Source organism: Microcaecilia unicolor, chromosome 8, assembly GCF_901765095.1.
Source record: "Microcaecilia unicolor chromosome 8, aMicUni1.1, whole genome shotgun sequence".
Lineage (NCBI taxonomy): Eukaryota > Metazoa > Chordata > Amphibia > Gymnophiona > Siphonopidae > Microcaecilia > Microcaecilia unicolor.
The window spans coordinates 116,519,143-116,542,583 of NC_044038.1; the positions used below are offsets into that span (position 1 = coordinate 116,519,143).

At 48.9% G+C, this 23,441-nt stretch overlaps 1 protein-coding gene across 2 annotated transcripts in view; it reads left to right on the forward strand.

Moving 5' to 3' along the window:
* Positions 1–23,441, forward strand: part of MAT2B (methionine adenosyltransferase 2B) — a 241,285-nt gene that overhangs the window by 76,298 nt on the left and 141,546 nt on the right. For both annotated transcript variants that reach the window (XM_030213643.1, XM_030213642.1), the window contains exon 2: positions 17,730–17,924. In XM_030213643.1, the coding sequence (XP_030069503.1) occupies positions 17,730–17,924 (195 nt within the window). The remainder of the gene's footprint in view (positions 1–17,729; positions 17,925–23,441) is intronic.

Below are 23,441 nucleotides of genomic sequence, written 5' to 3' on the forward strand. Positions count from 1 at the left end.
CTGATGAAACCTCCTTTTGAGCCACTGAACTTCCTGCCATCTGAAGTACTTGACCTGGAAGGTCATTTTCTTGGTGGCAGTTACTTCAGCTCGTAGAGTCAGTGAGCTTCAGGCCCTGATAGCCCAGGCCCCTTACACCAAATTTCATCATAACAGAGTAGTCCTCCGCACTCACCCTAAGTTCTTGCCAAAGGTTGTGTCGGAGTTCCATCTGAACCAGTCAATTGTCTTGCCAACATTCTTTCCCCGTCCTCATTCCTGCCCTGCTGAACGTCAGCTGCACACATTGGACTGCAAGAGAGCATTGGCCTTCTATCTGGAGCGGACACAGCCCAACAGACAGTCCGCCCAATTGTTTGTTTCTTTTGATCCCAACAGGAGGGGAGTGGCTGTGGGGAAACGCACCATATCCAATTGGCTAGCAGATTGCATTTCCTTCACTTACGCCCAGGCTGGGCTGGCTCTTGAGGGTCATGTCACGGCTCATAATGTTAGAGCCATGGCAGCGTCGGTAGCCCTCTTGAAGTCAGCCACTATTGAAGAGATTTGCAAAGCTGCGACGTGGTCATCTGTCCACACATTCACATCTCATTACTGCCTGCAGCAGGATACCCGACGCGACAGTCGGTTCGGGCAGTCAGTGCTTCAGAATCTGTTCGGGGTTTAGGATCCAACTCCACCCCCCTAGGCCCATGTTGTATTCTGTTCCAGGCTACACTCTCAGTTAGTTGGAAAAATTGTTAGGTCAATCTCAGTTATGTCCTCGCTGTTGCGAGGCCCAATTGACCATGTTTGTTGTTTTGAGTGAGCCTGGGGGCTAGGGATACCCCATCAGTGAGAACAAGCAGCCTGCTTGTCCTCGGAGAAAGCGAATGCTACATACCTGTAGAAGGTATTCTCCGAGGACAGCAGGCTGATTGTTCTCACAAACCCGCCCGCCTCCCCTTTGGAGTTGTGTCTTCCCTTGTCTTGTCTTGCTACATACGGGACTGACGAACACGAGCCGGTTTGGGCAGGAAGACGGCCGCGCGTGTGCATGGGCGCGCGAGGACTAGCAAAGGACTTTGCTAGTGAAGTTTCCGATTGGAGGGGCTGCTGTGGACGTCACCCATCAGTGAGAACAATCAGCCTGCTGTCCTCGGAGAATACCTTCTACAGGTATGTAGCATTCGCTTTGTCCACTCCTGGATATTTATATGCACATTCCTGTTCAAGTTCCTTTATCTCACAGTCAGAGAGATGTTTTCAGTTTTTCTCCGAGGACAAGCAGGCTGCTTGTTCTCAAGACTGGGTTGACGTCCACAGCAGCCCCCACCAACTGGAACAAAACTTCGCGGGCGGTCCCGCACGCAGGGCACGCCCACCGCACATGCGCGGCCGTCTTCCCGCCCATGCGCGACCGTTCCCGCTCAGTTTTTTCCGATTCCGCGCTGGAGAGAGACGTATTATCGTCTCTGTCTCTGTCAGCCCCGGAAACCGGATCGCAGGCTAGCCGCGAGTTTTTTCTCTTTTGTACGCGTTCGCGCTTCTTTCCTTTTCTTCTGTTACAAAAAAAAAAAGAAGTTTGTCCCCTAGTCGTCTTTAGCCGCGGGGGCGCCTCGTTGCGGCCTTGTGGCCGCGCGGTCGTTTTCTTTTTTCGGGTGTGCTTTTCACCGCCACCATCGACAACTTTGACTTCGCCAACGCGATTTTTCTGTCGATGTCCTCGAAGGTCCCGAGCGGATTCAAGAAGTGTGGTCGGTGCGGCCGGCAGATCTCGCAAACCGATACTCACGCTTGGTGCCTCCAGTGCCTTGGGCCGGAGCATAATACCAAGACGTGCACCTTGTGTCTCGGCTTGCGGAAGTGGACACAGGTGGCGAGGCAAGTTCTTCGGGACCGTCTTTTTGGAACTTGCGCCGGCCCCTCGACGGCATCTGTGTCGACGGCCGGATCTTCTGTACCGGTACCGATGTCGACGAAATTGGCACCGACGATGGCACCAACCCCAGGAGTACAGGTACCGTGACGGCGGGGGTGAGCGGGCGCGCGGGCAATCGGCCCCAGCCACTCCCTCTACCCACGGCCATCGGGACCGAACCCTGTCAGACCCGATCCCTTGAGGCCGGGGGGGGGGGGGGGTTGTACCTCCTCTTCATCTCTGCTGCCGAGCGCCGATGATGGGCACCGAAAGAAAACCAAAAAGCACCGTCATCGGTCGCCCACGGCGCACGGGATTACCAGCTCCGGCGCCTCCAGAGATGATTCGACGCCGAGGAAGCGGCAGTGCCGAGAGGAGCGTTCCCCCTCGGTTGAAGAGGTGTCGCTGCGTCAGTCCACGGGTGCTTCGGTATCGTCTCCTGGACCCGAGCAGCTTCCGGCACCGACACCCACACCAGCCCCCCTGCCTTTCCCGACAGCGGGCCTTGACGAGTGCCTCCGAGCCATCCTTCCAGGGATTCTGGAAGGGCTGATGCGCCAGGCTTTGCCGACACCGGGGGTGCTTGCGCCCCCGGCGCCGTTGATGGAGGCGCCAGTGTGCTCTAGCCCAATGCCGAGGACACCGGCGCCGCTTGCGGCACCGGTGTCGACCGCCACGCAGGTGGAATCCCCGTCGATGGAGGGAGACCACCGCTCGACGCCATCATCGAGGATATGGTTCCTCGCAGTCGAGACGGGCCCGGTTCAGGTCTGAGCTGCAAGAGCTCATGTCCGACACTGAGGAAGAGGCCTCGTGGGGGGAGGAGGAGGACCCCAGATATTTCTCCTCAGAGGAGTCTGAGGGCCTTCCCTCCGACCCCACTCCTTCACCGGAGAGGAAGCTCTCGCCCCCTGAGAGCCTCTCCTTTGCCTCCTTCGTCAGGGACATGTCTATTTGCATTCCCTTCCCCGTGGTCTCTGTGGATGAGCCGAGGGCTGAGATGCTCGAGGTCCTCGACTATCCATCACCACCTAGAGAGTCTTCCACGGTGCCGTTGCACAATGTCCTCAGAGACACTTCGGAACTGGCTGAATCCCTTATCTAACTCCACCATCCCCAAGAAAGCGGAGTCCCAGTACAGGATCCACTCTGACCCAGAGTTGATGCGGCTCCAATTGCCTCATGACTCGGCGGTCGTGGACTCTGCTCTCAAGAGGGCACGGAGTTCGAGGGATACCGCCTCGGCGCCCCCGGGGCGGGAGTCTCGCACTCTGGATTAGTTTGGGAGGAAGGCCTACCAATCTTCCATGCTCTTGACCCGCATCCAGTCATACCAGCTCTACACGAGCATTCACATGCGGAACAATGTGAAGCAACTGGCGGACCTGGTCGACAAGCTCCCTCCGGAGCAGTCCAGGCTTTTTCAGGAGGTGGTCAGGCAGCTGAAGGCGTGCAGAAAGTTCCTGTCCAGGGATATCTATGACACCTGTGATGTGGCATCTCGAGCTGCGGCCCAAGGTATAGTGATGCGCAGACTCTCCTGGCTGCGTGCCTCTGACCTGGACAACCGCACCCAGCAACGACTGGCGGATGACCCTTGCCGGGGGGATAACATCTTTGGCGAGAAGGTCGAGCAGTTGGTGGACCAACTACACCAGCGGGAAACCGCTCTCGACAAGCTCTCCCACCGGGCACCTTCAGCATCCACCTCCACAGGTGGACGTTTTTCCCGGGCCAGGCAGGCTGCACCCTACGCCTACAACAAGAGTAGGTACACCCAGCCAGCCCGAAGGCCTCCTTAGGCACAGGGACAGTCCCAGCGCGCTCGTTCCCGTCAACAGCGTGCGCCTAAGCAGCCCCCTGCGCTTCCACAGCAAAAGCCGGGGACGGGCTTTTGACTGGATCCATAGGAACATAGCCGCCATCAAAGTGTCCGTACCGGACGACCTGCCGGTCGGGGGGAGGTTGAAAGTTTTTCACCAAAGGTGGCCTCTGATAACCTCCGACCAGTGGGTTCTCCAAATAGTGCGGTGCGGATACACCCTGAATTTGGCCTCTACTCCACCAAATTGCCCACCGGGAGCCCAAACCTTCAGCTCCCATCACAGGCAGGTACTTGCAGAGGAACTCTCCACCCTTCTCAGCGCCAGTGCGGTCGAGCCCGTGCCACCCGGGCAGGAAGGGCAGGGATTCTATTCCAGGTACTTCCTTGTGGAAAAGAAAACAGGGGGGATGCGCCCCATCCTAGACCTGAGAGGCCTGAACAAATACCTGATCAAAGAGAAGTTCAGGATGCTTTCCTTAGGCACCCTTCTACCAATGATTCAGAAAGACGATTGGCTATGTTCCCTGGATTTAAAGGACGCTTACACTCACATCCCGATACTGCCAGCGCACAGACAGTATCTCCGATTCCGTCTGGGGACACGGCACTTTCAGTATTGTGTGCTGCCCTTTGGGCTCGCCTCTGCACCACGGGTATTCACAAAGTGTCTCGTGGTGGTTGCGGCGTATCTTCGCAAGCTGGGAGTGCATGTGTTCCCGTATCTCGACGATTGGCTGATCAAGAGCACCTCAGAGGCAGGAGCTCTTCGGTCCATGCAGTGTACTGTCCACCTTCTGAAGCTGCTGGGGTTTGTGATAAATTACCCGAAGTCCCCTCCAGCCAGTCCAATCTCTGGAATTCATAGGAGCGCGGCTGAATTCTCAGACGGCTCAGGCCTTCCTTCCTGAAGCAAGGGCCCAGAACCTTCTATCCCTTGCCTCTCAGACCAGAGCGTCTCAGCAGGTCACAGCTCGGCAGATGTTGAGACTCCTGGGTCATATGGCCTCCACGGTTCATGTGACTCCCATGGCTCGCCTTCACATGAGACCTGCTCAATGGACCCTAGCTTCCCAGTGGTGTCAAGCTACCGGGAATCTAGAGGATGTCATCCGTCTGTCCATCAGTTGCCGCAATTCGCTGCACTGGTGGACCATTCGGACCAATTTGACCCTGGGACGTCCATTCCAAATTCTGCAGCCCACGAAAGTGCTGACGACGGATGCATCTCGCCTGGGGTGGGGAGCTCATGTCGATGGACTCCACACCCAGGGTCTGTGGTTCCTCCAGGAACAAGATCTTCAGTTCAACCTCCTCGAGCTCCGAGCGGTCTGGAACGCGCTGAAGGCCTTCAGAGATCGGCTGTCCTACCAAATCATCCAAATTCAGACAGACAATCAGGTTGCAATGTATTACATCAACAAGCAGGGGGGCACCGGATCTCGCCCCCTGTGTCAGGAAGCCGTCGGGATGTGGCTTTGGGCTTGCCAGTTCGGCATGCTCCTCCAAGCCACATACCTGGCAGGCGTAAACAACAGTCTGACCGACAGATTGAGCAAAGTCATGCAACCGCACGAGTGGTCGCTCCATTCCAGAGTGGTACGCAAGATCTTCCGAGAGTGGGGCACTCCCTCGGTGGACCTTTTCACCTCTCAGACCAACCACAAGCTGCCTCTGTTCTGTTCCAGACTACAGGCACACGGCAGACTGGCGTCGGATGCCTTTCTCCTCCATTGGGGGACCGGCCTCCTGTATGCTTATCCTCCCATACCTTTGGTGGGGAAGACCTTACTGAAGCTCAAGCAAGACCACGGCACCATGATTCTGATAGCGCCTTTTTGGCCCTGTCAGATCTGGTTCCCTCTACTTCTGGAGTTGTCCTCCGAAGAACCGTGGAGATTGGAGTGTTTTCCGACTCTCATTTCGCAGAACGACGGAGCGCTTCTGCACCCCAACCTTCAGTCTCTGGCTCTCACGGCCTGGATGTTGAGGGCGTAGACTTTGCTTCGTTGGGTCTTTCTGAGGGTGTCTCTTGTGTCTTGCTTGCCTCTACAAAGGATTCCACTAAAAAGAGTTACTTTTACAAGTGGAGGAGGTTTGTCGTTTGGTGTGAGAGCAAGGCCCTAGAACCTCATTCTTGTCCTGCACAGAACCTGCTTGAATACCTTCTGCACTTGTCAGAGTCTGGCCTCAAGACCAACTCAGTAAGGAATCACCTTAGTGCGATTAGTGCTTACCATTATAGTGTAGAGGGTAAAGCCATCTCTGGAGAGCCTTTAGTCGTTCGATTCGTGAGAGGCTTGCTTTTGTCAAGGCCCCCTATCAAGCCTCCTGCAGTGTCATGGGATCTCAACGTCGTCCTCACCCAGCTGATGAAACCTCCTTTTGAGCCACTAAATTCCTGCCATCTGAAGTACTTGACCTGGAAGGTCATTTTCTTGGTGGCAGTTACTTCAGCTCGTAGAGTCAGTGAGCTGCAAGCCCTGGTAGCTCATGCTCCTTATACCAAATTTCATCATAACAGAATAGTACTCCACACTCACCCTAAGTTCCCGCTAAAGGTGGTGTCGGACTGGGAGTTCCATCTTAACCAGTCAATTGTCTTGCCAACATTCTTTCCCAGTCCACATACCCGCCCTGCTGAACGTCAGTTGCACACATTGGACTGCAAGCGAGCGTTGGCCTTCTATCTGGAGCGGACACAGCCCCACAGACAGTCTGCCCAATTGTTTATTTCTTTCGACCCCAATAGGAAAGGGGTCGCTGTCGGGAAACGCGCCATCTCCAGTTGGCTAGCAGATTGCATTTCCTTCACTTACGCCCAGGCTGGGCTGGCTCTTGAGGGTCATGTCACGGCTCATAGTGTTAGAGCCATGGCAGCGTCAGTGGCCCACTTGAAGTCAGCCACTATTGAAGAAATTTGCAAGGCTGCGACGTGGTCATCTGTCCACATATTCACGTCACATTACTGCCTCCAGCAGGATACCCGACGCGACAGTCGGTTCGGGCAGTCGGTGCTGCAGAATCTGTTTGGGGTTTGAATCCAACTCCACCCTCCAGGACCCGATTTGTTCTGTTCAGGCTGCACTCTCTGTTAGTTGTTCTTCGTAGGTCAATTTCTGTTATGCCCTCGCCATTGCGAGGTTCAATTGACCTGGGTTCTTGTTTTGAGTGAGCCTGAGAGCTAGGGATACCCCAGTCGTGAGAACAAGCAGCCTGCTTGTCCTCGGAGAAAGCGAATGATACATACCTGTAGCAGGTGTTCTCCGAGGATAGCAGGCTGATTGTTCTCACCTACCCTCCCTCCTCCCCTTTGGAGTTGCGTTTTTCTCATTCATTTGCTTGTCATTCAACTGAGCGGGAACGGTCGCGCACGGGCGGGAAGACGGCTGCGCATGCGCAGTGGGCGTGCCCTGCGTGCGGGACCACCTGTGAAGTTTTGTTCCGGTTGGTGGGGGCTGCCGTGGACGTCAACCCAGTCGTGAGAACAATCAGCCTGCTGTCCTCGGAGAACACCTGCTACAGGTATGTATCATTCGCTTACTCAACTTTCCCCAAGGAAAGTCACCTTAGTACATTTGTCCAGCCCAAAAAGAATCTTGATGTCATTTGAAAAGCTTTTCACCACTCGAAGTTGTTCCACTAATTGCTGGTCACTGGAACTGTAGAGTTTTAGGTAATCCACAAACAGTAAATATGATGTAACCTCTGGATTGTCACCCATATGTGGAAATACGTGTCCTGCTGACCTCAGAGAACATCTGCTATAGGTGAGTAACCTTTTCCTTAGCATCCCTCTGGACTGGCCCAGAATGCAACTGATGGGTTGTGCACGCCTTCCAGCAGGTGGAGCCTGAAAGCACTGACTCTAGAGAGAGCGAATAAGAGCCCTGAGCAACTGTAAGTAGACTTAGTATTATCAGTCTCCAGCAGGTGGAAGGTGGTGAGCCCTTTCAGTCTCTCTTCTCTCCTACTATCTTCTTTATTTACAAAAAAAGGAAGTATAATTTTTTCTAGTATTTGGCTCTAATGTGCCCCGGTGTCTCTGGAGGCTGAGATCCATGGGGGTGTAACACTCAGGCGCCTGGGTCCCCCATCCTCTCTAGGTCTCCCTGCCTTAGGGTTCTGGCAGGTTGTTAGCCAGCCTTCACCTCTTTGAGGGAAGAGGGTGTTCCAGGCTTTAGGCGAGGCAGCCACTATTTTATTTAAAGTAAGCCAGTTAAAAAAAATAAAAAAAACACACACAACAGGACCGGAGCCTTGAAAAAAAAAACCCAAGAGAAACAAACAGCTGAGCACCGTTTATTTCTTGGCAGCAGTGAGCAAGGCAGCTTTCTTCCACCTCATTGTTGCTTCAGGTCTCTTCTCTGCGGCTTGCTTTGTTTTGAGAAAAAAATTTAAAAACCATGCCGCCGTTTCTTTGTTTTACTCAGCACTATGGCCGAGAAACTAAAATGCTTCACAGTTTGTCAGCGGTGCAGCTTAGCTGCATTGCGTCGGGAGTCTTTAAATATTGCACTGGGGTGGATCCGTTGATTGAAGACAGTCCCTCTAGGGCAATTTTGGCTCCGCACGAGGCAGCAGGACAGGGGAGCAGTGCGGTGCTTCAGGCGCCCACAGCAGTGGGAAACACCGCCATTTTGCCTCAGCCGGTTTTAGGGGCTAGTGCTGCTACCCCTCAGGCTCCTAACTTAGAACAAGCAGTTTTGCCTCATTCTTTGCCCTCGGGGGGATTCTAGTGGAGGTTTCCCACCAGAATTTATTTTCCAAATGTACAAAGCCTTTTTGCTGCACAAATCTATGCCCCTGTCAGGTACTTTACCTCTTTCCTCAGGTTCTCCTACCTTGCCTGCCAAATGTCTCAGGGGAACATGGGATCTAAATGATGATCTGGTTTCTGAGCCAGACCATGATATGCCTGCCTTAGAGGGTCCAGATTTGTTAGAGGAGGAAATTCTTCCAGAAGATCCCAGTTCTTTAGATCTCGAGGGAGACTCACTGCTCCCAGGTGAGGATCCCGGTGGTCAGAATTTTCCACAAAGAAGATTTGCAGGAGCTTATTTCTTTGGTGGCATCTACATTGCGTTTTGAGGAGGAATAATCCCTGGTGGTAGAAAACTGTAAGGTATATCTTTTGTGTAAGGGGATCAAAAAGCCAGGTAAAACTTTCCCTATGCATCAGGATATATGGGATATTCAGGCTCAGTGGGATGCTCCGGATTCTCCTTTTAGGTTGACTAGGTCTGTGGTTCACCTTTATCCTGTGCTGGATGCGAATAAAGCTCTTTTTAAGCCCCCAGCATTGGACGCAGTAGTCTCTGCTGTTGCTAAGCAGAATGCGGTTCCAGTGGATGGAGGTACTGCTCTTAAGGATGTTAAAAATAGGTGTATGGAGGCTCTTTTAAAGAGTGCCTTTGATGTCTCTGCTTTGGCAGTTCAGGCAGCCATTTCTGGTTCTTTGGTCGCCAGGGCATGTTTTCGTTGGTCGTAGCACACTTTGGATAGAACTTCGATGATTTAGCCTCCATAGATTCAGAGGTAGCAAAACTGGAGATGTCTGCCTTCCTGGCTGACTCATTATATAATCTGCTTATGGCTGCATCAAAGTCTGTGGCTTTGAGTTTTGCAGCTAGACATTCTCTATGGCTACAGGGGTGGGCCGCAGATGCAGCTTCCAAGTCTAAATTAAGCAAGTTTCGCTTCAGGGGTTCTCTGCTCTTTGGCAAGGAGTTAGATAAGTTGGTTCACAGTTTAGGAAAAGCAAAGGTGCCTCGGCTCCCTGAGGATAGGCCCAGAGGAGCGGGTTGTTCTACGCTTTCTGCTAGGGGGCGTGGCCATGATTGTTGTCATTTTAGGCCAGGGAGAGAGTCTCCTGCGCAGAGGTCTCGGTTCTTTCAGAGAACTCAGTCCTTTGGTACAAAATAAGTACCTGAATATATGTAAACCGTTTTGAAAGTAGTTGCAAAAACCTCAGAAAGGCGGTGTATCAAGTCCCATTTCCCCTTCCCTTTCTTGGTGCTCGAAGAGAAGGTAGAGACTCAGGAGTTTCCTTCCAGTCCCTTTCCCGCCCTGCCCAATGAAGGTTTTTGGGTTCAACCTCTAATTCCTGTGGGATCCCGGTTAACACAGTTTTAATGGTGGTGGGCCCAGGTTACCCCAGATGCCTTGACTTTCTTTCATCTCAAGCTATTCTTGATCCACTTCAATCTGGCTTTCGCCCCCTTCATTCAACTGAAACAGCGCTTGCTAAAGTCTCCATGATCTGTTCCTGGCCAGATCCAAAGGTCTCTATTCTATCTTCATCCTTCTCGATCTATTTCCTGCTTTTGACACTGTTGATCACAGCCTGCTCCTTGATACGCTGTCCTCACTTGGATTTCAGGGCTCTGTTCTTTCCTGTTTTTCTTATCTCTCCCAGCATACCTTTAGTGTATGTTCTAGTGGATCCTCCTCTGCTTCTATCCCACTGTCAGTTGGTGTACGTCAGGGATCTGTCCTGGGACCTCTTCTTTTCTCCATCAATACTTCTTCCCTTGGTACTCTGATCTCATCCCATGGTTTTCAGTATCGTCTTTACGCTGATGACTCCCAGATCTACCGCTCCATACCAGAAATTTCAGCCGAAATCCAGGCCAAAGTATCAGCCTGCCTGATACTTCTCTTAAGCTTCTCTTAAGGTCCAGATATCGGCTTTTCTTGTTTTGGGGGTTGCATTCGGGGCAAGGCTTTGTCTAACCATCCAGATATTTCTTGGTTCCTTCAAGGAGCAAGTCTTCTGCGTCCTGCTTCTTGGGCTAACTTTCCTGTTTGGGATTTGAATTTAGTCCTCTCTGCTCTTTGAGCCCTTGGCTTCATGCTCTCTGAAGGATTTGGCACTTAAAACTGTATTTTAGGTAGCCATTACCTCGGCTTGGAGGGTTTCAGAACTGCAGGCTCGCTCTTGTAGATCTCCTTTTCTAGAATTTTCCAAGGAGCGGGTCGGTTTGCATCCAGTTCCTTCCTTTTTCGCTAAAGTCTTGTCGCATTTTCATGTATCTGTCTGTGGTTTTGCCGGTTTTAGGCTCTTCCTAGGGTTCCGAAGATCACCGACACGGTGTTTATTTTTTATTTTCAAATTTGTTTATTGAGTTTCCAAATAGAAGTAACATTAAACATGTTAAATACATTTTCTCCGCTTGATATCTTCTCTAACTTATACATTGGGATATAGGTCTAGCTCTACCGGAATCCTATAACATTATGATTGCTTTAATATCCTATATCACTATCTCCCAGCTTAAGAAGTTATTGACTTCTACTAACAAATTTAACATCTACATCACCGTAAACTCTTTTCTTCCCCCTCCCTCCCCTTTCCCACCCCAGAGTAATGTCCACTATTCTCACATGACCAGGTGACCATTTCTCACATGTTTATGATACGTCCTCTACCCCATGAAGGTATTGTCTGCCCTAGTGGTTAGGGTGGTGGACTTTGGTCCTGGGGAACTGAGGAACTGAGTTTGATTCCCGGCACAAGCAGCTCCTTGTGACTCTGGGCAAGTCACTTAACCCTCCATTGCCTGCCGCATTGAGCCTGCCATGAGTGGGAAAAGCGCGGGGTACAAATGTAACAAAAATAAATAAATAAAATGGGGTCCATATTCGAAAGAAATCTTTATCCGTAAATCTTCAATCTTCTTTATGATCTGCCAGCTTCTTTTCAAACCTCATATAATCCATGAGTAAGCCATGCTACTGCTGTAAAGTGGGCACTTTATTTGTAATCCACTCTGTGAGGATAAGCTTTTTCGCTGTCGTTATAGCTCGAATGGTGAAGCCTTGAAAACATGCCGAGGTCGGCCGGACTATTGCTGGCCGGCCGAACAACAGCAGCGGTCCTTTCTTCCAGGTGCCGCCCCACATTGTTGAAGTTGCTTTAATAACTTTGTTCCAAAATTGTTGAACTCTTGAGCATGTCCAGAACATGTGCCCCAATGTTGCTCCACACTTGGGGCATGCACCATCTGGGGAGACTCCCATATGGAAGGCCCTCCTCGGTGGTATGTAAGTTCTAAGTGCGAATTTGTATTCCATTTCACTATACAGGGCCATCTTCGACAATTTGTGTATTGAGTAGATATATTCCTGTAGTATCTGTGGACTTATGTTCGTTGACAATTCCTCATTCCATGACTTGATCAATTCTGAATAGTCTGGTTCTTCTGTCATGTCCCTTAAATGCCTATGGTGCATTGTCAGCGACACTCTGCCTTGTGATTGCAGCGAATAGGCTGAGGAGATCTCTTCCGGCACATCCTCTGTGAGACATTCCCAAGGTAAGCTGTTTGTGAAGTGCTTTAATTGCCTGTATTGGAAACAGTCGCTCTGCTCAAGTGAAAATTGAGATTGAAGCTCATCAAATGGTCTAATCCGCCCCTCTACCGTCAAGACTTGGTGTACATACACTAATCCATTCTGTTGCCACCGTCTAAATTCACTATGCAGAGTTCCGGGTGGAAATTTTGGATTGTCACAAATGGCTTGATATGGAGTAACTCTTCCTGAGAAGTGATGATGTTGGCAAACCCACCTCCAAGACCGCCTTTGCCGTGGGAATTATATTTGATATTTGTAGAACTGGTGGTATTTATCCTCCTCCCACATGTAGTAGGCAGCTGAAATGTACTCCTTGAGTTAGGTTTGTTTCTAGTTTGGTCTCCGAAATTTGGAGGTGGACCTAAACTAATCTGAGATGTGTCGCATTCCACTTGCTACTGTGAGATATCTTATACTGAGCAGTCCCATACCTCCGAATTCCCATGGTATGTGCAGGGTTTGTATCGAGAGCCGTGCTCTCCGTCCTTTCCACAAAAATCTTTGTATTTGACGGTTTAAACGATTTTCGTCTTCTCTTTTAAGGAAGAGAGGCAGAGTCTGAAATTTGTAAATCCACTTTGGTGCTATCATCATGTTGTACAAGGCAATTTGCCCCATGAGGGACAGCGGGTAGTTCTCCCATAGTCTGAGCTTTGTGCAAGTTGTCTCAAGCAGAGGTTCAACATTTTCCCTATAGAGCCTTGTTAAATCCCGTGGAATTTGGGTTCCCAGATATTTGATTTTCCCTTCTGCTCTGGTTATAGGGCTCCACTGTCTTGGTGGGCTCCACTTTTATATATATCCATCACTTGAGATTTTTTTGTGTTTATAGAGAAGCCTGATACTTGCCCGAATTCCCTAGCCAGCCTTAGTAACTGATTTAAAGAGTCCAGCAGCTGGCCGGAAATTATCAACAGATCATCTGCAAAGGCTAGGGCTTTGACAACATCTCCTCCAACCTTCACCCCCGGAATCCCTTCATCTTGTTTAATGAGTCTCAAGAATGGTTCTAATGACAGAATAAACAGCACCGGAGAGAGGGGACAGCCCTGCCTTGTGCCCCTGAAAATCCCAAATGGCTGTGCTCTGACCCCGTTGACTGTCACTGATGCTGTCGGGCCTGCGTACAAGGCTTGTATGGCTCTGTAGTACCAACCCCCAAATCCCATGTATCGTAGTACTTTAAACAAATAAGTCCATCCCACTTTGTCAAAAGCTTTCTCCGCATCAAGTGAGTACAGAGATGTTGGGGTTTCCATTAACTGCCCGGTTGCCATAGCTAAGAGCAGTCTGCGAACATTTTTGGCCGCTTGTCGAGTCTTGACAAATCCCGCTTGCTCTTCACCTATTATTCTGGGTAATATTTTTGCTAGATGGTTAGCGAGCAGCTTAGCCAGGATTTTGAGGTCCAGATTTATTAAAGATATGGGCCTATAGGAATCTGCCTCGTGTTCTGATCGTCCCGGTTTCAAAATCAGGGAGATCAAGGCTGAGTTTGTATGCGCTGGAAATTGTCCTTCCTTCACCACTTGTTCGTAAAAATCGCATATCACCGGATAGAGGGAATGTGGCATTATCTTATAAAATTCCCCGGAGTACCCATCCGGTCCTGGTGCAGATCCAAGTGGTAGGGTCTTTATAATTTCTTGAATCTCTTTTGCCTCCAAGGGAAGTTCTAAATCTGCCCGCTCCTTGTCTGTTAATCTTGGGAGCCCTGCCTTTTCTAATAGGTTTTGTATCTTTACCTCCTCAGGATCTTCTGGGGAACTATATAGTCTAGAGAAAAAGTTTGTCAGAATTTCTGCTATCTCCTCACTCTTACTGTGAATATTCCCAGCTTCATCTCGGAGCGTCACTATTGGTTTACGCGGTCCCCATACAGAGACTAAATTTGCCAGCATCGCTCCGGGTTTGTTTCCAAACCTATGAAATTTAAAGCGCTGATATGCTAAGAATCTCTTTCCCCGTTCATGTAGTAATGCATTAAGTGTCACTTGCAATGCTCGAAGTTGTTCCCTGTTCCCCTGTGTTGGTTGACTAATATATCGGGCCTTAGCTTTCCTTAGGCTTTGTTCTAGTCTCACTATTGCTATTGTTTGCTTTTTATTTTTGGCATGAACAAAGTCAATAAGCTCACCTCTGAGAACTGCCTTGGCAGCACTCCAGAACAGGATTGGTTGCTCCATATACTCCCTATTATTATGAACATAATCTTCCCATTTCTGACTAATGAATTCATGCAGCTCACTGTTTCTATAAAGATAGCTCGGGAACCTCCATCTTCCACCCTGTTGATAAAATTGTGGCACCTCCACATCTATCCAGATCATAGAATGGTCCGATATCTCCTCCGGGCCTATCTCTGAGGAGAGTACCCAAGGGAATGCAGACTGTGCTATTAATATATAATCTATTCTGGAGAGCGTTCCATGTGCTCTCGAAATGTGGGTAAAATCGTGCTCTCCAGGGTGTAAACTGCGCCATGTGTCTATCAAATTGAGGGAGCGCTAGAAGGAGGAGAGCGCATGCGCCCGGGGTCCTCCCCTTGAGGCGACTCTTGGGTTCGGACAATCAGCACTAGAATCTACTACCAGGTTGAAATCTCCCAATACTAAGAGCTGCTCAGATTTATAAGGGAGGCAGAGTTGGGCAAGACTTGGGAGAAATTTTGGATCGTATGTATTGGGCCCATACACTCCCAGCAGTAAAAAAAAATTTTTTTGTTGAATCCATAGCCTTACTAGGACATACCGCCCTTTCAGGTCTGCACGCACTAGCTCTGATTTTGTACTTATCCCCTTCCTTATCAGCACTGCCACCCCTCCTTTGCGATCTCCGGAGGAAGCCGCATATACCTCCCCCACCCACTGTCTCCTCAACTTATGTTCTTCCTCTGTGAGTTTTGTCTCCTGGAGACAGCCTATGTCTGCTTTATGTCTTTTGAGGCTTGATAGAATTTTTGCCCGTATTATCGGAGTCGCTATGCCCCCCACGTTCCAGGAGGCAAATCGAATAGTTTTAATGTGTTTTAATCTGTATACCACTACATTGCGACTGACACTGGTGTATCTGCCTCAGGTGCCCAGCCTCACCCGAGGTTCTATTTGATGATTCTCTTGCCCGATTCTCCCTTAACTTGCTCGAGGACTCCCTAAATGGATCATGAGATATGGTCTTTGCTTGTTCCTTGGTCACCTTAGTTCCCCCCTGTTCCAATCCCTGCCCCCCTTTCACCTCCCTTCCCTTCTCTACCCCTTTACCCATCTCTTGTGCTCAATCTATTCTTCCCACCCAGACAGTGAAACCTAGAATGATCAATGATGCGGGACTCCCCTCCCCCCCCCCCCCCCCCCAATCTTTGGGGTATTCATGACTTCATACCCTGTACCTCCAAATAACTGCTACGGGCCTCAGTTGTTATTCCTGTTGGTTACTGCAGGCCTCAAGTTTCTGAGGCTCGCTGCTGGTTGTCCTTGCTCTGATTTATACAAAGTGCTGCTGCCATCCACTCTTGCGCTTCTGGTGGGGACTGGAATACATTCCACTTGCCCTGATGGTGGACTCGCAGCATGGCTGGGTATGCTACCATAAATCTCTTTCCTGCCTCCACCAGCGCTGTGCAAATCGGGCCAAAGGCTCATCTCCTTTCTTGTAATGATGATGAATAATCTTGGTAAATTCTGACCTACTACTACTACTACTTAACATTTCTAAAGCGCTACTAGGGTTACGCAGCGCTGTACAATTTAACATGGAAAGACAGTCCCTGCTCGAAGAGCTTGACCGGCGAGCCTTCATAGGACAAAGTATCTCGCTTCAGGCGTACGCCCCTTAAAATTTCCACTTTGTGCACAAAATTGTGTACTTTAAGCAGTACCATTCTGGGCTTCTGATTTTTGTCTGCTTTTCTTCCCACGCGGTGTGCGCGTTCCAGGCAGATGGGGCCTCTGCTATCCAACAATGCAAACTCCGTCTGCAACCACTTTTCCAGCACTGAGGGCAATACGTGTTCCGATACTGTCTCTGGTATGCCTATTATTCTCAAATTGTCTCTTCGCGATCCATTTTCATCTATTTGCTGCGCTTGTTTATGTACCAGGCTCCTCAGGTCTTTGAGCTGCGTCGCTGTTCCGGCCCCTTCGTCTTCTATAGTGGATACTCGCTGTTCTACTTCACCAGTGCGTCTTATAGTGTCTGCAAGTCGATCGTCCACTGCAGTCAATTTGCCTGCTAGCTGCTGCAACTGGGGTTCCAGGACTAGTTTCACCGCTTCTGTCAGTTGTAATTGCGAAGCGGTAAACTTCTGCGTCGGCGGTTCTGATGGCGGACTCGCAGCCATTTTGATTTCAGCGACGCGGGGCCTGTCCGCTTCTTTTTTAGCGCTTTTTGCCGGCATCTTCGATTCAGGTCGTGTAACAAAGTTGTCCATACAATCTCGTTTACCTCTCTTCTAATACTATTTTATTTTGGAGCGGGTTTTCAGTTAAATATGTCGGGGGGGGGGGGGGGTTCGTCCAAAGAGGAGAGCTATCCCACCTCCGCTGACTTCAGCGCATCACGTGATCTCCCCCACTTACGGTGTTTAAATATCAGGAGAGTTTTGAAGCACTATGTAAAAGTGACTGAGTCCTTTAGACGTACAGATCTGTTTTGTTTGATTGGAAGTTCCCGCAAAGGTCTGGCGGCTTTTAAGCCTACAATTTCCATGTGGCTTAAGGAGATGATTGCTTCTGCTTACCTTCTTTCTGGAAGGTCTGTTCCTGAAGGTATGAAAGCTCATTCTACCAGAGGTCAGGCAGCGTCTTGGGCGGAGCGTTTTCTGTTTCCTCCTTTAGAGATCTGTAAGGCGGCTACGTGGTCCTCCTTGCATTCTTTTTATGTATTACTGTTTGGACGTTCAGTGTCGTCAAGATGCTGGTTTTGGCGCAAGAGTTCTCACGGCAGAATTGCTCAGGTCCCTCCCATAAGATACTGCTTTGTTACTTCTCATCAGTTGCATTTTGGGCCGGTCCAGAGGGACGCTAAGGAAGGAGAAATTAGATCTTACCTGCTAATTTGCTTTCCTTTAGTCCCTCTGGACCAGCCCAGATTCCTCCCCCCCCCCCCCCCCCCCCCCCCCCCCCCCGTTTTCTGTCTGCCATAACATTTTTTGCTTCTAATAGCCTTTTCGGAGAGCTGCTTTGCTAGTTTGCTGTTTTTTTTTCTATAGAATAAAAAAAATTATACTTTCATGGTTGGTTCATGCACATTATGCAAGAGGCATAGATTTCATGTTGCTGTGTTCGGGGTGGCTGCTCAAGTTTCCCCATGGCACAGAATAGGCTTTCTTTGTTCTTCTGCTTTGTTACAATAATACTGAGTCTAATTACAGTTGCCCAGGGCTCTTATTGGCTCTCTCTAGAGTCAATGTTTTCAGTCTCCACCTGCTGGAAGGCGTGCACAACCCAACAGTTGCATTCTGGGCCGGTCCAGAGGGACTGAAGGAAAGCAAATTAGCAGGTAAGATCTAATTTCTCCTTTGATCTAATTATAACTCATAGCTAACATCTTTACTAAGGTCTTTTTTTTTTATCTTAAGTGTATGAGCCTATTATTTTATGACAAACAGCTTGTGTGGTAAATCAATCTTCTACCTGTCATATTTTTTAGGAGGATGTTGACATTCCTGATACACGTGTGCTGATTACTGGTGCCACAGGGCTTCTTGGTCGAGCTGTGTACAAGGAGTTCAATGAGAACAACTGGAATGCAGTTGGCTGCGGCTACAGTAGAGCAAGACCCAGGTTTGAACAAGTTAATTTGTTGGATACGACAGCAATCCATGACCTTATTGAGGATTTTCAGGTAACATTTGCATCCATATAGAACTTTGCTATTTTCCCATTTGTCATAATTCATTCCCATCTGTTGATTTTTATGTCTCTTATGGAATGTAAAAGGCTGAAGAAATTGATGTAAATTAACTTTGTATAAATGGAACTGCTTCTTATTGTTTGGGAGAGCAGTGATTTACCATGTAGAGAGAGGGCAGAGTCAAGATGGCCGCATGAGTGGAAGCATTTTCCTCTCGGTGGGTCTCTGGTTGCTACTTTTGTTTCCTAAACTTCAGCATTACGCTCCATGCTTAGAAGAAAGGAGTGGTGAAGCTGAGTTCCTCTGCTGGCAGTGCATCCACGCCTTTGCAGCAGTCCATCGAGAGGTACGCTACCAACTTGCATACTTCTGGAGTTGGCGTTCCAGCTAGCCCTATGGGTGGAAGGCTTCGTCTTGGATTCATCATTGTCTCCTCTTTTCTGCGCGCCACCCCCCTGCCCGGCGGAAGCAAAGAGTAAGGCTACAGTTGTGCTATCTATGGAAGTTTCAACTTTATTACAATTTACTAGTCCGCCAGCCGGGAGTGCCATCTAAGTGTTGTTGTCACCCCAAAAGAGGAAGCCCATCTTCAGATTGGTGAATCTGCCGGAGGCCCACTCGATAGCAGTGCTGGGTTGCCAGTACCCTCGAGTGGAGTAACCCTGGAAGACGTTTGGAAGGGGTTAATGAAAATGGAGGCCTTGATGTCCAAAAATACCACTGAGCTGTTGTCACTTGTAAGTAAGATTGACACACTGAATATAGAGACTGTAAAAAAGAATTCTTGAACGCAAATTCAACATGTTAAAGATGAGGTAAAAACTCTGCAGGAAGCTACTTCTACATTGATTAAGGATAACCTGTTGATTCACAGAAGGTTGGAATATTTTGAAAACTTTAATTGCAGGTTAAATTTGTGCATTTTGAACTTTCCAAAATTTCTGGGCCTTACACCTTGAGATGACTTTCAAAATTTCTTGATATTTTTTAATTATTCTTCTGCCTTTGAATAAAATATATTATCTTCCTTCTGTTTCTACAAGAAATATCCCAGGTGACGAGCTCTTAAATATGGAAATAATCAAGTTCAGAATAAAGCGCAACTTAAAGTGAGAATTGAAGAAACAATACCTGATTTGAATAATTTGACTGCTTTTCTCGAACAATCAACCTATGAAGTTCTAGAGAGATCAATTTTTCTTGTGATGTTTGTGTTTGAGCAAGATCTGCAGGCCCTCTTGAGGTTATATTTTAGAAAATCCAAGGATCTCTTTTTTGGTCAGAAAATATGGATTTACCTGGATGTTACCAGAAAGACGAAAAGGATTTTTGACTCTTAGACAACAAGCTAAAGATATAGGTGTTATGACTGGGGATGTGTGAGCCCTTGTGCCCCAACTGAGCACGGCGAAGATGGAGTAACACCGCACTCGGTCAGGCAGCCAGACAACCCCTAGCTTCATCTGCACTTAGCCACTGCCCCCCCAGGAGTTGAGCCCCTGGGTTCGAGCGGCCAGCAGGACTTCCAGAACAGGCGGGGTTGCACGACTACTGGCCAGACAGGTGTGCAAGCAAACACAGTCCTGAAGCCTGTAAACAGCAGAGCAAAGAATGGTCATGAAACAGACCAAAGTCAAAGCAGACAGCAACACAACGCATAGTCCAGAAACAAGCCAAGGTCAGGAACACTGGAACATAGGAACAGAACACAAAGAGCACCGGCGTGGACCTCAAACACAATTGAGGCCGAAGCAACGAAGGACTGGCGGCCGGGCTTTAAATAGTGTTGAAATCACTCTCAAACAGGTGCAGCTGATTCAAGATGGCTGCCCCATCAGCAGAGATGCCTACGTCCAAATATGGGCTTCCTTCCTGACCTCGTTACTCCAAGATGGCTTCCCAGGACCTGATCTATCCAAGATGGCTGCGGCCATTGATCCAACCCAGATGAGGGCTGCCAGAAAGAGGAAACAGAAACAGACCCTCCTTCCATCCTGAAGCTTAACCAACACCAAGATGGCCGGCTATCTTCGCCGGACCACGACTCGCTGGCGAATCGGCCGCGCAGGCCTGGCACCAGGTGAGGAAGGTAACAATAGGTGCTTTTTTGTTGTTGTTGTTGTTGTTATCTTATTTTAGCAAGTGTTTGATAAAATATCTTGGAGTTAAATATGTTTTTTATGATCCAACTCAGTTAATCTTTTTTGGACATGACAAAGATTTCCATTGTTCAGAGTAAGTCTGTAATGCAGGTTATATGATTGTGGTAGGAATCATGAATGTGTTATTCTACTGATTTTTATTCTTTCTTGATTTATAAGTTGGGGGGTTTTTATCCTCCTGCTGATTTGTACTCTGTCCCTTCTAATTAGTGGTCTGATGAAGAGCCATTTCCTCATGAATAATTACCTTTGGGAATTTTCTTTACTTTTAAAATGGTTGTTCTGGTTGTGCTCTGTTTTTCTTTTCACATGTGTATTTTGCTTGTGTAATCATGTATAAACTTATAAATTAAAATAAAAAAAAAGAATTGGATATAGTTTTTGTTTATAAGTTAGATGTTGAACAGTTTCTAAACCTTAGATTATGTGTGTTAGAGATAGAAAATGTTAAAAGTTGGAAATGAGGCCTAAAAAAATTTTTCCTTGTGATTTCTCTGTGGAGAAAAGGGGTATTTTGCATCTTTTTTCCCTCTCATTTTTTTGGGGGAGGGGGGAAGGTGGAGTGCATTTCTGCCCCCTCCTTCCCCAAAAAAAAGGTCCATTTTTTCTCACAATTTTTTTTTTAATTTTTAGAAGTCTTTATTGAGCAAAAAGAATATAACACAGAACATGTATAACTCGGCTCATTACATCTTAGTCCAAGTGAGCCCAACTCAGCATTAAATAATAAACATGGAATATCATATGGTGTCATCGGCCCCACCATAGTCACCTTGTGTACTTCATATTTTTAATCCAGTTTTATAGTACCCTGTCCCGCCCTCCCCTACTCCCTCCATCGAACTCCCGCCCTACAACCCCTCCCCCCTCCCTCCCCTCTCAGACCAATCATCAGCTAATTTGGACAGGCATTCAAGAATGGCAACCACACCTTCTCCCATTTAGGCAACACTTTCCTTTTCACAGCCGTCAGTCTCTCCATCTCTCATATATATTTCACCTTCGTGATCCAAGCTGTCAGCGGTAGAGCCCTCGAGGCCTTCCAGTGCCTTGCCAGATTAATCCGGGCAGCCTGCAGGGCTCCCCGCACCAGCAACCATTGATTCAACTGTAATCCCTCAGGCCGCCCCCCCCCCCCCCCCCCCCCCCCCAGTACAAAAATCAAAGGATACCACTGCACAGATCTTCCGACCCATTTTTGGAGCCTGGATTGAACTCCCCTCCCATATGCCTGGGCCTTACGACAGGTCCACCATATGTGTCCCATAGTTCCTTCACCCCCACATTGTCTTCAACATGACCTCGTCACTGATGGGCACATATGGTTCAACCTTAAAGGCGTGAGATACCACCTGTAGAAAACTTTTAATGTGTTCTCCTGCAGGGCTACTGATCGTGCTGACTTCAGTATACCTCTCTCCAAATGATCCCATCCTTTCTCTGGTAACTCAAAGTTCAACTCCTGCTCCCACCGCCTCCTGTGTGTAAGAGAGGGTCTATGTCGAGCTGCTAAGTGCGTGTACAGGGAGGATATCAATCCTCGGGTGGTCTGAGAGTCCACACACAATACCTCCAAAGGGTGAGCCTCCCTCTTCATACATGCTACATAGTCGGGTCCATGCAGGTAGTGTAAAGTCTGCATGTGTGCGTAGCGATCCTCCCTCCTAAGGCTGTAGTCTTCTACCAAGGTCTCAAAAGGTATCACTTTGGTTCCCACATACAACTGTCCCCACATGTCCAGGCCGTTTTTCGCCCATCTACTAAAGGTAGTGTCCCCTAGCCCCGGATGGAACCCTGGGTTATCCACTATCGGTGCAAGGCCTGAACAGAAGGGCTGGCCTTCCTCAAACATACTGTCCCAGTAGTAGAATGTAGCCTGCACTGTGGGAGGGAATTTATCTACCTGTCCTCTATGCCGTGCCAGCAGCCACATTAAATGTCCCAACTTACGGGAGCCAACCAGTGATTGCTCCAAATGGACCCAAGAGTTTATGATCATCAGAGCGGAACTACTCCACTGCAGCTCTTGCCTGTGCTGCACAGTAATACCATTAAAGATTCGGGACTCCCAGTCCGCCCTCCTTTCTACTCTTGTACAGAAGTGTTCGGGAGAGCCGTGGCTTCTTCTGATTCCAAACGAACCTATTAAGCCTATCTTGCAACCCTGACAGAAACTCCCTAGGCAGTCTCATAGAAATTACCTGAAACAGGTACAGAAGTCTTGGCAGCACGTTCATCTTTATTGTGGCTATGCGGCCTAGCCAAGATAATCCCATAGGCATCCAACTATCCAAGTCTCTTACTATTTCTTTCTTAAGTCCCGGGTAGTTAACCTCAAACAAGTCAGGCAAGTGTTTTGGAATCTGCACCCCCCAGATACCTTAATTCCCTATCTGCCCATTTAAAAGCAAAAGATGCCTTCAGTGTTTCCGACAGGTTCGGCGGGATGCATACAGTCATACCAATCGATTTGTTGGCATTGAGCTTGTAACCTGAGAACCTGGCATACTCCCCTATCTTCCTCATCAAATTGGGCAGTGAGACCAAAGGCTTTGTCAGATACAGGAGTACGTCGTCTGCAAATAGAGCGATCTTATGTTCCTGGGTTCACACCCGGACTCGGTAATGTCAGCGTTCTCACGTATTGCCGCCGCCAGTGGCTCCATCACCAAGGCGAATAACAAGGGAGCCAGAGGACAGCCCTGTCTAGTTCCCCTTCCCAGCCTATAGGCCCCAGAATTTCCCCCATTAATTCTCACACAGGCTTGTGGGGCCGAGTACAGAGCCTGAATCCAGGACTTATAGAACTGCCCTATCCCCACTCGCTGTAGTACTTTGTCAAGGTATCCCTAATGGACCTTGTTGAATGCCTTTTCCGCGTCTAATCCTAACAACACTACTGGTATTGCCTTTACTGTTGCCCTATGTATTAAGTTCAGTGTTCTGCGAATGTTGTCCATAGCCTGCCTCTTAACTACGAAACCTACTTGATCCGGGTGAATTAGTGCGGGAAGCACCGCACGCAATCGGTTGGCTAGCACCTTCGCCAATACCTTTACATCAGCGTTTAGTATCGAGATGGGTCGATAGGAAGCACATGCCACCTTATCTTTGCCCGGCTTTGGGATTACAGCTACCCATGTCTCCATCATTGATCGGGGCAGCCCATCACCCTCCCTCACTGAGTTAATAACCGACGCTAGGTACGGTGCCAGTGACCCCCCCCCCCCCCCCAAAGGTCTTTAAAAAACTCATTTGTGTACCTGTCTAAGCCCGGGGCCTTGCCATTCGGCAGTGATTTGATTACCTGAAGTACTTCATCTACTAGCATCGGGCCTCCAGTTCC